Source organism: Fusarium solani (assembly GCF_023522795.1).
Source record: "Fusarium solani strain SB1 chromosome Unknown bctg00000006, whole genome shotgun sequence".
Lineage (NCBI taxonomy): Eukaryota > Fungi > Ascomycota > Sordariomycetes > Hypocreales > Nectriaceae > Fusarium > Fusarium solani.
In genome coordinates, this window is record NW_027072151.1 from 2,398,890 (window position 1) to 2,411,844 (window position 12,955).

The following is a 12,955-nucleotide window of genomic DNA, read 5'->3' on the forward strand; positions in this document are numbered from 1 at the left end:
CTACATTATTATCGCACCTGCACTCTTCCCTCCAGCTTTAGATAGGTGTCCAAAACTCAATACCCCGCCAGTGCGGATATTGCCAACATGAGTTCTCGTCCGCGCCGCTCGGCGGCCACTAGGGCGAATGAGGTTATTTCCGTTCACGCCAGGATGGCTGACTCCCCCGAAAGAAACGAGCGAAGCGAACGAAGCATGTCGTCGAGACGGTCTGGTCGCGCCTCGGGCGTGTCTGTCTCCCGAGATGCCCCCTCCTCGCCAGGCGGTGACCCCCATCTCAGCTTGACTGTCAAGATGCCATCCAACAAGCTACGACAGGCGACACGTGGCGGGCGTGGCTTTGAGGGTGGTGAAATTGTTTCAGGCAAGCGAAACCGGGGCGCAAAGAAGAGCTACGTAGTCGACTCCAGCCCTGATGAAGATGAGGAGGAAGAGGAAGAGGCAGAGATTGAGGTAGAGGAGGAGGATGACGACGAAATGGAGGAGGATGCTGAAGGCGAGGATGATATGGACGTCGACGCCGAGGGAGAGGATGCCGAAGGCGACATCGATATGGACCTCGCTCCTCCTCCTCCCACCATTACCGTTTCCAAGCCATCCCGGTCCAAGCCGGCGCCCAGAGCATCGGCTTCTAAGGTGGTGCCAGATGATGACGACGACGATGATGATCTCAGCGACCCAGCCGATAGCGATGCTGGCGACGAGACTATGGGCTTCGGAGATGAAACCATGGCCGACGAGGACGCTGAGGGAGAGGAGATAGAAGTTGCTGGCCAAGAGGGCGACGAGGAGGAGGAAGAAGAAGAGGAGGCAGACAGCGACGACGAGGGCAGCCAAGACGAGTCTCCCGACCTCACCAAGATGACCAAGCGCCAGCGAGCCCGCTTCGAGGATGAGCCGCAACAGTACATGAAACTCTCCGATGGTAGGTTTACGGCGACATGATGAATCTAGCAGGGCTAACAATTTGGGCAGAGGTCCAAGCCAAGAAAGTGTTTACGGCAGAAGAGCTGTCTATGCGACGCCAAGAAATGGCCCGACGACGCCGCAACCTCAGCGAGAAACGAAACGAGGAAGTCAAGGTACGGCAACGCGACTAAAATTCGAGTCTTGAAGTAGCATGAACTGACATGAATTTCAGATGGAAACCATCAACAAGCTCCTCAAGAAGCAGGCGCCCAAGATCAACCGCAAGGCAGCCGGGAGCGGAGACGCGGGCGATGACAGCCAGAAGCCCAACCCAGCCTTTATCCGATGGGTCAGCAACAAGAGTGGCGTGCGGGTTGCGGTGACAGAGGAGATGCTCGAGAGCCCGGCCGGGACAATCTTTGGGCCGGCTTCGAAGCCAGTATCTAGAAAGCTGGTGGAGGAAGTCTGAGGCTCAAAATCAGACATGCTTGATCGCATGCACAAGCGGACATTTAACGAGCGTTTGCTTGTTCTCTCATTACAGGGATTTCACAATGGGAAACAGTCGGACAGAAGGGATCAATAGGTGTTCACATGGTTTCTTTGTATTTACTCGTTTACAATGGATGCATCGTGGGTTCATAGACAAAATTGACCATCACGTGCTCAAGGTCAGGACACGGCAGTTCCTCGAGCGACAAGTGACCACCTCAGGCGTAAATCACCCGAATGGTTATTACATACGTCATGGCTATTAAAAGACCTAAAGTGGATGTATCAACGGTCGCGCGCGCAAGCTCCTTGAAATGCTGTTGAGGATACGTACCTAATGCTCAGATGTGCGAACAACCTCACTTGCCCGTTTGGGCTCCAAAGGAGGGCAACGACCACATTGAAAGAGACATTGTGAACAACAACCAGAGGCTTAAACGGGATAAAAATAATACCATAATCTTCAGAAGCATTTAATCCCCCGTTCTGGCAATTCCTGAAGTCGTAGAATTCAAGCTCATCGACCCATGCGCAATCTGAGGTGACCCCTTTGCATGCCATTGTCCGCCTCCCAGGCGTTGGCTCAATCGGCGCAACCAGGGCCAGAGGAAACCCAGATGCACCTCAGATGGATTAGGAATGACATCATGGACTTGAGTGCGTGCATTTTAATCTACCGCTTTTGTCGTGGGCGGGTGTCAATATCAAAATTTTCTGACGGCTGGCTGACAGTGCAGCAGGCACACAATGGGTTGCAGATTTTTTTTTCAACACCATAAATTGAAATCGTATTGAGGCGAGAAGACAGTGACACAGAGTCATTGAATTAATCAATGGAGATCTTTTTGATCATTGTGCTGTTGAAAGTCTCAATGCGTAGAAATCTGTAGTATATATAGCCCCTATCTAAAAATCTCAACACCAAGACTTCAACATCACGAACTTGCCCCCTAATCAACACCACGATGCCAAACCACCAAGGAAAACGTCCAAACATACCGAACACTCGTTTTCAGACATGGAGAAACACCAAGAGACCGATTGCAGAGCCATTGGCTGTAAACGCCGTGGCCGCACGGGTTCTCGCGACCTCGCCAGGTGTTGACGGCTCCTTGACACTGCCAGGACGCTCCACCAAATCTGAGGAAAATCTGAAAACGACACACACAGTGAGGTGCATGAAAGTCACACGGACCCCTCGAGGCCAGCCGGGTTTTCTGCCTTAAGACTTTTTTCCCTCTGCTCTCCTCTCTGCTCTCACCACCATCGTCAGATTCCTGAACACCAAGCTTCGCAGCGCACATTCAACCAATCTGACACCTTGCGATCATTCACTTCTCTTCTGTCTATCAAATATTCTTCGTCTTTACGGCTGGATCCTTTGTTTTCTTCTTCTCGAGGTTTACTCTGATCCTACTTTGAAGCGAAAAGCGCGAGAACACAGGAGTCAAGATCTTTGCATCAACCGCATTTCTGCACACATCACACACACGAGCTCTTTGCTTCGCTTTACCTTATTCGCTTTCTATCATCGATAGTTGAGCTTCTTTTCATCCTCTCTTCGCTTCTGAATCTTGCTGCCGCGCAGTCTCAATTCATTCTCTTCGCATACCTCCCTTTCTCTACGACTTCAGTCTTCGGACCCGATATCCACCCATTCTTTTGAGACTCGCGACATCGCTTGTTTCCTACCAATATCTCCTTCTAGACACAGACGCGAACCAGATCTTTTTCACCATGTCCGAGCGCGTTTCTCGTGAGGACGTCGACCAGCTGGTCAACGGCGTTGATTTCAACCCCAACACTCTCCTCGGCGGTCTCGAGCAGGCTCCCTTCAACGTGAACGGAATGTCTCTCCAGGACTACCTGTTCGATCCCAACAACGATCTCGGCCTCGCTGGCATGGGCATTCCCCAGCTTCCTGGCCAGAGCGTGAGTATCACCTTCATCCCCCTTCCCCGAGCAGCACAACATGAGATGAAAGCAGCGACTGACAAACGCTTTTCGCAGGTCGATCAGGCTTACAATGATGCCTTGGGTCGCTGGATCCAGCAGCCTATCAACCATGATAAGCCTGCCGACAAGCTTCAGGAACAGGCTAAGCCGAACAACGACTTCGCGAACGGTTTCCCTGCCTCCAACCAATTCCCCACCACCAACCGTGTCATGCCTATGAACAACTTTATGGCCCAGAACGGCTACACCATGCCTATGAACGGCTTCGCCGCCACCAACAACTTCGACATTACCAACGGTTTCGTTCTCAACAAGGAGTTTGCTGGTATCAACTTCGCCGCCGTCGGCAACGACCATGCTTCTCACAAGGGTGTCATGTCGGCTCAGGAGGTAAATCGCACGCCCGAACTGACATTTGTATCTCACTAACATTGTCTCAGTTTGCAAACCTCGACGACGATGAGGTCAACAAGATGCTCAACCTTGACGACTTCGAGTCCGATGGCTCCAAGAACAACGCCGAGAAGACTTCTGCCACTTCTGGCGTCGTCGACCCGGCTCTTGCTCTTGGTAGCGCTGTCGCAGGTAACACTTCTTCTTTCAACCTTGGCAACCTTGCCAGCGGTCTTCCCACTCCCACTCCCGCGAAGAACGGCTTCGTCAACGTCGTTGCTTCTACCCCCAAGGGTCACGGCAATGGAACCCAGTTCCAGCAGCCTCTTCCCGCTACCCACAACGTTGCCAAGACTCCTGTTTCCAACATCGACCCTTTCCTTGTTGCTCATTCCGCTCAGCGCGCTCAGCCTGAGCAGATGTACGACGAGAGTGGCCGTCCCATTGTTGCCTTCACTGCCGCTCAGCTCGAACAGCGCAAGCAGAAGCAGGCCAACCAGCCCCAGAAGAGCTTTGCTCCTCAGGCGGCTATCCACCCTCTCCAGCTTTCTGTTCAGCCTGTTCGTCGCGTCGGCCAGCACTTCACTATCCCTCAGCAGAACGTTGTCAACACTGAGCAAGCTGTTCACCTGAACAAGCAGCAGCAGGTTCTTCAGCAGAACCAACAGGCTCTCCAGCCTGTCGCCCAGGTCAACCGCCAGCAGGCCCAGCCTGTCGCTCAGCGTACGCCTGTGCAGGTTCAGCATCCTGTCGCTATTCAGCAGCCTGTCTCTGCCCAGCAGCTTGTTGCTGTCCAGCAGCACATCGCCCCTCAGCAACCTGCTCTCGTCCAGAACCAGCCTGCTCCTCACCAGGCCCAGCAGCAAACTCTTCGCTTCCCCCAGGTGTCCGCATCTCCTACCAAGAGGACTTCCAAGAAGGCTACGAAGGAGACTGTCCCGCAGACTCCTCCTCGGATTGGGAAGAAGAGCTTCATTACTGTCCACAAAGATGTAGCCTCGCGAGCTGTGCCTGCCCCACGAGGTCGCCCGCGTCTGCCAGACGACACGGAGGACGAGAGCATGTTTCTCTCTATTGCGCAACTCTCTGCCCAGCAGACTCCTTCCCTGAAGTTCATCGAAGAGGTTGGACATACTCGTACCAAGACACCCACGGCCCGCAATGCACCCGCGGCCCCCAAGCAGCCTACTGTTCCCAAGTCTCGTGCTTCTTCCAAGAAGCCCGCCGCTCCTAAGGCTCCTGCTCCTGCTCCTGCTCCTACTAAGCAGACCGTCGCCCCCAAGGTCCCTCATCCGGCTGACTTCAACAAGCCCCAGGATCCTCCTGCCCGCGACACAGAGGTTCGTGAGCCCAGCTGTGGTTACAATCTCGCCGAGCTTCAAAAACTCGGTGGAGAGTTCCTGACCCAGAAGGGAATTGACCTTGTCAAGCGAATGGAAGAGGCCAGAAAAAAGGAAGAGGCTAGAAGAAAGGCTGCTGGTCTCGCTCCCCTCCCTCCCCTCGAGGATGCTTCTGCTGTTCATGATGCTTCTGCCACCGACGATGCTTCTACAACTGACGATGGTTCTCTCTCTGGTGATGCTTCTGCCGTTGCCGACGCTTCTGATTTCGAGGAGACTTCTGTCTCTGAGGTTGTTCCCACTGCCGCTCGGGTCATCACCAAGATCCCCTCCGAGGTTGTCGTGTCCAAGAAGAAGCGTGGTAAGCAGTCTGCTGTCACCGTCGAGTGTGAGGGTTCTTCTTCTCAGCCCCAGCGCCAGTCTTCTCAGAACGGCGACCTCAACCGCAAGTCGAGCGACCACGAGGTTCGAGTCTCTTCCGCTGAAGGCAAGCCTAACACTTCCAACAAGCCTGAGGGTACCTCTGAGACTGGCTAGCAACCTGTCTCTGGAGACAACATCGGTCCTCAACTCAAGGCTGCTTCTTCCCACGATGAAGGTTCCAAGACCACTCAGGAACTCATCCGCACCATCGCTCATCAGGCATACCTGCTCGGTGCCAAGCATGCCCAGAACAGCATCTTCCACAAGACCACCAAGAACCTCCAGGAGTTCGGTACGTTCTGCGGCTTCCAGTTCCAGCTTCCTGAGGGTGTCAGCCTCGAAAACGCTGTTGATACATGCCGATTTACCATGGATGTGCTCCCAGAGATGGAAAAGCAGAGCGGCGTTGCCGCTGCTGGAGTTCTCATTGGGAACAAGCATTTTCAACAGCACATTGTCCCATCTGGCACTGATGCCATCACCCCCCCTGCTTCTTCTCCCGCGAGCGACATGATTGCCGACAACGAGAATGACACCGTCACCGTCTCCAAGGAGACTCAGCCTCAGACTATTGAACAGCCTCAGATCATTGAACAGACACAGATCACTGACAAGACCTCTTCCAACAAGGTCACTCCCACCAAGACCATTACCAACAACAAACGCAAGTCCGATGCCGAAGACCGCACCAAGGCAAAGAAGGCTCGTACCGACAAGTCTGATGTTCCCACTGTTCAGCCCAGCATTCAGTTGATCCTGCCCAACGCCCCTCTCATCACCACCAAGCCTCAGTCTACCGAGGTCACTAAGTCTACTCAAGTCACTCAGTCTGCTACCGATGCTATCGCCAAGCTTGTTGCTGAGGTTTCTGACACTGAGATGGTTGATGCCCCTGCTGAGTCTTTGCGCAACGTTGACTACCGCTTCGGTCTTGGCATCTCTTTCGACTTTGAGACTGGCATCGATGAGCCCAAGCCTACTGCTGAGCCCACGACTGTTGCTGAGCCCGAGACTGTTGCTGAGCTCGAGACTACTACTGAGCCTGAGTCTGCCCAGGAGATTGTTCAGCCTGAGATCATTGCCCAGCCCGAGACCGTTCTCTGGCCTGAGTCCGATCCTAGGGACAACCTCGCTCTCCCCCCAACATGTTCATGCGCGGCGCTGACGGATCACTCCACGCCCACATTCAAGCCGCCCTCGACGAGAATCGTCAGTCGCACCAGACAGTCGAGGAAGGACTCTTGTTCCTTCAGCAGACGATGAACCAGGAAGAGGAGCAGGCCAACCCTCAACAGGACGAGGAATTTCGCAACCTCTGGGGCGAGCCTATTGTCCCTCAACAGGATGAGGAGCAGTTCGACGTCTACGGCGAGCGCATGCAGGAGGAAGAGGAGCGGTTCAATCTCCTCAGTGAGCGCATCGACCAGGAGGAGCAGCTCGACATGTTCGACCGGCCCGTGCCCGCCGACCCTTGGAACGCTGCCAACTGGCCCCAGTGGTGAAGGAGGGCCCAGGATGATGATTGATGGAAACAAAGTGGTGATGGTTACTAGGACATGATGGAAACAAAAATGGTGATGATAGTGATGAGGATAGGATGGATCAAAAATGGTGATGATGGTTGCAAGGATAGGATGGATAAAAAACGGTGATGGTTATGAGGACAGAGGATAACGAACATGAATCAAAATGGCAATGACTAGACACTCTACCTTACCTTCCTGTGACTTGACCTTGACTACATGTGAGAATGTATCGACTCGTGATGTGAGGTTATAGAGTGTCGGATCAAGTTTATGGTGTTGGCAGACCTTGGACAGCTAAACAACTACCAACTACCAAGTCTCAACACCAACTCGAATGAGGATGATGGCATAGAGCGATGACGGCCAGAGAAAAGACCCTGGACCTTGGCCGGGATAATAGTTGACAGCTGATAGTCTCCACCAGCATAGATTGCTCACAGACGGCGGTGAATTGACCTGCTTTGTCGAGGCATGGAGTAATGTATCGGTCAAGAGACGATCAAATCAGGCTGGACGACAGCCGCGATAGGCGACCCTCGCACATATGGTACACTATGTATCCGTCGTATCCCTTACGTCAGTCGTCACATGGAGCTGATTACCGAACAACAAGAGTCACATTTTATCGAACGGAGGCAGATTTCCGCGGGCTTTGTCAATGATAAGTCCATCTGATCAAGAGTTGTTACTTGCTTGGCAGACAAGGCTGTGCTTGCGGAGGCGAGGAAGAGCACAGGCAAGAGCGAAAGGGAAAAATAAGGAGAAGACAACGCATGAATGAACCAGGGCCCATCACTTGCGACAAGCAGCCTTGCTCTGCCGGGGATAAGGTGGACTTGAAGGGAGGTGGAGGAGGGGGAGGGGGGCCTTGCACTCTGGACCTGAACCCATGAATGTCTTGGCACAACCATGTCATTGTCGACAGTGTGTCTTGGACAAGATGTGGAGACTGGGGAAATGAGTGTTTTGGCTGCGCATTCGTTACGTGCCATCTGTTCTGTTTCACTCTGTGTAACTGGAACGTCCGCAGTGAGGGCATTCACGAAAAGTTTTGACGGGAATTCACACATCATGTGACTTGGGACATTGGCTGCTAAACTGATGCAGCCAGCGCCTCTGACCGTGCGTCTACAGGGCGTAAACCAGCGGCTGACTCGTGGCCCGCCAATCAGAGCCCTCAATTGAACGCCCCGGCTTTGAAGTGTCTTGCGTGTGTGTGTTCCATCCCTGGGGGGGCTGGGCTGGGCGGTTCCCACTGTAAAAGTCTCGTCCACCCCTGTCTTTGCATTCGCGCCGCACTCGCGCTGAGGCACGTCGAGAGGAGAGTTGAGTAAAAAAAGAGTCACACGACAAGAGATCCACTCGTAGCTTCTGACCTAAAAGAAAACCTGCTGTAATAGAATGGATGTAGGTATCTACAGAATTACCAAAGATGGTGATTGTGTCGGGGGAGGGCGAAACAGTCATCCTCACGAAGCAGCTGCTGTTTATCGACTTCCGGTCCGGCTCCAGGGGGGGCAATTACAGGGCTTTGTCTACTGTAGCTGGGGGCTGTAAACCTGGACCTTGAACCTAGCCCCTCCGCTGTCCTCAATCACCACCACCATCCATCCATCATCGCCATCTCCCTCCATCGCTTCGTCGGCCGCGCGCCCTCGCTCCGAAAAATACCACGCACCACCACACAGACGCTTCGCTCGCTGACACGCCAGAGGCAAAGGCAAGGCTGGGGCGGCGTCGCGCAAGTAGGTTCCAGGGTGGGTTCCATCTTGCTTGCCCGGGGTCCGTTAGTGGCTGCTAAAATTTTGTGGCCCGCAGTCGCACATGCGTCGCCCGTCGATGGACGTTTTGCTAGGTCTTGTCCGTCAAGAGTCAATTCCGCCCTTCGCCAAACCCAACCGGTTCATGGAACAGACGTTGAATGCTTGGTTTGCGGCGTGAACCTGGGTCACAAGCCGCCAAGAGAAAGCAGAGGCAGCGGCTGTCGCCCGACGCAACAAGGCGCCAACGAACGAACGGGTCCGTCCACCGTCCAGACCTCCAATGAGTCGCTCAGCAGGTTCCAGACCAAGCAGCAGCGGCAGCGGCAGCAGCAGCGTGCGACACTCTGACTCTGTTCAAGTTCTGGACCCCTGCCCGCGATCCTCGACCTTGAGCTCGGGCGCCCTCTCCCGATCAATCATGCCGCCTCGGACGCCAAATCCGTCTGTCGCCTCAGCCGTCGTCGGCTCCGTCCGTGACCAGGCGCCCATCGATGCTGCGACTGCGACTGTCGCCGTCCGTGAGTTGTTGATCTCTCTTTTCTTTTCTTGGTGTTCCCCCTTTGGATTATGGCCATATCCCAAATCTCCCATGGTGCCACCCGTTTTTTACCCTCACGCGTCTCCATAATCTGTCCACCCGGCCACCACCGTCGTCGACAAGCTCACCTTTCCCACCTCTCCATCTTCTCCTCGTCGTGTCCTGCACAGAGAGACAGGGTCAAGGCGGCCCAAGGTCGATCACCGCTAGATTCAAAAACCGGAGACTGGAGAAGCGCGCAGGGACAGGGACCTCATGAGCATCCAAGCTTCTGTTGGCCCCCCTTGAATCACGGCCGAGGTGCATTCTGTACAAACCTTACATTAAAGACGGCACACACGAGCCTCTCCTCCCCTTCTTGAAAGTCTTGTCTCGCCTTTCGCCGTGTTCTAGCTCGTCTTTTTGTGTCTTGTCTTGATCCCCCATCTTCTCGAATTCCTCGGCTTCCCCAGCGTGTCTCAGCTCAGCAGACTCAGACTCACATCATATCACATCGGCTGCTGTCCATGAGGATCCGCTGTTGATCCTTTCTTAAGTGAGCCCAACCTTTTGCCTCTTTTTCAACGCTCTCTGCTGCACCCGGCTGCCGTCTCGTACCTACCCTTGGTTCCCAATTGCCAGTAGTCTTGGCTTTGGCTCATGACAGCTTCTGTCCTGGCCCGTCCTCTTATTCCCTGACCCTGCTCTGTCTCCCTGCCTCCCCTTCCTCTTCCCCGCGTTACAAGTCGACGTCACTTGTCATATGAGGAGACAAGGTCAACAGACTAGGCGAAGAACCACTTGTTTATGGCCAAGTCAAAAGCCACTCAGCTTCTGCTCTAGCTGCCAACAGTCTAACCCACTCCCTGTCGCATCCTTCTCGCGCTTTTCCTTAACCTGACCTCGCAACGCCACCTCCGCTCAAGGATACCACCACCGCCTCCCATATATAGCTTTGGGCACCCCCAGTACGACAAGTCACCACCCCATTCCCCTCTGCTGTTGGTCCTGTTGACTCATTGATCATTCCCTTGCCTGCCCTCTTGTCCTGTCCGTTCTGTCTGCCTTTTATACACGGACATTGTCTCTTTCAAACTCTACATACAACTCTCGGGAACAAGACGCCCTCTAATACACGGCGCTTAAGTCGCTAACAAAGAACAAGAACAAGATCAGCAACAACCATTATCAAAAACCGGCATCATACCACCCACGCCAACAACCGTGCATCCTCTCCTCCAAGTCGCCTCCCTTCCCCCGCATTCCCCGTCGACAACTGCCGCTACCGCTACCGCTATCGCAGCCGCTACGCCGACCACCATCCCACGTCTAACAGCGGTTTCTGAGTCACCTTCTGTGTCGCGTTCCTCACGACAAGCATCAACAAGCTCGGCTACGGTTGCCTCGAGGGCCTGTAACGCCCAGGCACACTCACACTCACACTCACACTCATCTTCCACCATGATATTCTCCGACATTTACAAGAGCCCGCGATCCCCCATCGCTAAGCTCAGGCACCACTCGGTTCAGATGCCGGCTCCACTGTCCACCTCTACCCCAGATTGGTGTGACGATGACCACGCCGACCTTCTCAGCAAGGACAAGGTGAAGCAAAAGGAGGCGGTCAGGCGATATCTTGAGGTCAAGGTCAAGAATGACTGGGAATTCTCGTGGCCCTCTCGTGTGGTTGACCCACCTCCCGCAAACGGCTCCATCTCTGTCGCAGATACGACATCCGAACCATCTGGAGAAGTTCACCAGCCGCCGACAAGTCTGGATGCAGTCGAGCCTACAAAACCAATTCAGGATGAGATGCGCGACGACGATGGGTACCAAGTAGACGATGTTGAGTCGTCAGATGATGACGACGACAACAGCGACGCTGAGTCGACTTACAGCACTGTTTCGGAAGACCCCGTCCACTACCGTCCGCGCATGGAGTGGACATCAGATCTTTCCGATGACGATGAGCCCATGCCTTCGCGCTCCCCGTTCCGCTTCGACAGCCCCAACACAGTAGGCTCAACTGTTCAGGCTGCAGTCCTCGCCAAGCGCGCCAAGCGACGGAGGGCGGTTCGCAAGGAGATGGAATGGAACGAAGGACTAGCTTGCTTCGAGGCACGGCGAACTGCATGGACCGGCGCACGAACTGTCCGTATCCGCACCAAGCCTGTCTCACCTCCCGCTGTGTCACCGCGATCTCCCCGCCGCTTCTTTTTCCGTCGCTCCATGTCGGGATCTCCTCCCAGCTCTTCTACAGCTTCCACTCAGCCACCTCAGACCAGCGACGGTTCCGATGGTTCTTCTCTCGCTAGGAGCGACGACCTCCGCAAGCAGCAGTCCAAGGATACCACCCCTTCGACGACTCCGTCGAGCCGAAATTATCCAGTAGAGGTGTTGCTGCCACTTGCGCCGCCTCTTCTCCCCTAACAACCCGCTCCGAGCCTCGATTACTCCCTCCGTTTACCTCAGCCTCTACGACAAGGTCATCATCCACAGCCTTCAACCATCATGCCCTATCAACCTCTCCGACATGCTCCGCGCCTGCGTCTCAGGCTGGAAGCGCGACGGTGAATGGCCTCCGAGACCGACCATGGCTCCCCCGGCCCCAATTGTTAAGAAGAAGAAGCCCAAGAAGCCCTCGACTCCACCTCAGGAGAAGGATGGTTCCAGCAACATGGCTCGTCGCATGAGCTTTGGCCTGCTTGGGCGCGACAAGGACGATGTCTCGGGGAGCGGGGCTGGAAAGGGCATCCGCCGTAGTTTGGTTCGGGCCCTGGGCATCGGCGCTCCGGATAATGCTCCAGCAGAGAGGCCTAGGGAGACATGATGGCTTGGACTCTACACCACGATTTTTTGATGATTACGATCGCATGAAGAGGACTATCGTTGATGACTGATGCATGGCGCTTGGATCTGGACCTTCTTTCACTTTTTCTTGTTTTGGCCTCTGGCTCTGGCATACTGGAGAGAAGATGGCTTCTCTGGTGTTTTCCCTTATCTACGTCGTCATATGGGACTTTCTCTCCACGGCAGGGTCATTGTTTCGAGCCTGGAGTTTCTGCGCGAGGTCTCTACCCAATCACCCACGATATCGATAGCTGGCTTCTTACGTGGCGGGCCTAGAAGGCGGAGGCGGTACATAACTTACCTAGCATTTGAGTATGGACGGATATGTGGTGCCAGCATTACGATAACGCTGACGAATTGTTTTTTTAGTCTTGTTAGTATATGTCTACGTCTACACAAATACCACTGATTTTCTATTCTGTCTTATCTTTCACGTGCCACCGGAGAGTAGATGCCGCGAGGAGGGTGCAGTGACTTTTTACGTTCCTGAAGATGATGCAATTGACTCGCGATGGCGTCTGTCATGGGCCGATCGATGCTCAACTCGGAACATGCCGTGGGTATCACATGCCTCAACGATATTGTTCCATCCAGCTTCCATGACAGATATGGACCAACGCCAGCAGAGCTGAAGGTATGCATTCATGCATAGAAGATGTGAAGCTGTTGAGTGGCTTGCATGATCTAAAGAGCTGACCAACAGATGAGACAAGACAGACGCAGGTCGACGTGTCAAGGACCGTCCACCATGATGTGAGATGTAACGGGTCCTTCCGTCAAAAGCTT

The 12,955-nt window shown here is 54.3% G+C and overlaps 4 protein-coding genes across 4 annotated transcripts; all 4 read left to right on the plus strand.

The window, feature by feature from the left end:
* Nucleotides 1–87: 87 nt before the first annotated feature.
* Nucleotides 88–1,378, plus strand: MRS44_010455 (uncharacterized protein; the record flags this gene model as incomplete). The annotated part of the gene is made up of 3 exons (XM_046284594.2): nt 88–925; nt 976–1,082; nt 1,142–1,378. 3 exons carry the CDS (start codon nt 88–90, stop codon nt 1,376–1,378), a joined length of 1,182 nt encoding a protein of 393 aa, XP_046128516.1.
* A 1,760-nt stretch (nt 1,379–3,138) lies between these two features.
* On the plus strand, nt 3,139–7,015 carry MRS44_010456 (uncharacterized protein; the record flags this gene model as incomplete). Its single annotated transcript, XM_065620126.1, has 4 exons — nt 3,139–3,747; nt 3,798–5,555; nt 5,628–6,722; nt 6,770–7,015. 4 exons carry the CDS (start codon nt 3,139–3,141, stop codon nt 7,013–7,015), a joined length of 3,708 nt encoding a protein of 1,235 aa, XP_065476315.1.
* Nucleotides 7,016–10,780: 3,765 nt separating this feature from the next.
* Nucleotides 10,781–11,749, plus strand: MRS44_010457 (uncharacterized protein; the record flags this gene model as incomplete). Its single annotated transcript, XM_046277182.2, has 1 exon — nt 10,781–11,749. One exon carries the CDS (start codon nt 10,781–10,783, stop codon nt 11,747–11,749), a length of 969 nt encoding a protein of 322 aa, XP_046128514.2.
* Nucleotides 11,750–11,852: 103 nt separating this feature from the next.
* On the plus strand, nt 11,853–12,149 carry MRS44_010458 (uncharacterized protein; the record flags this gene model as incomplete). The annotated part of the gene is made up of 1 exon (XM_065620127.1): nt 11,853–12,149. The coding sequence occupies one exon, from the start codon at nt 11,853–11,855 to the stop codon at nt 12,147–12,149; it is 297 nt and encodes a 98-aa protein (XP_065476316.1).
* Nucleotides 12,150–12,955: the final 806 nt, after the last annotated feature.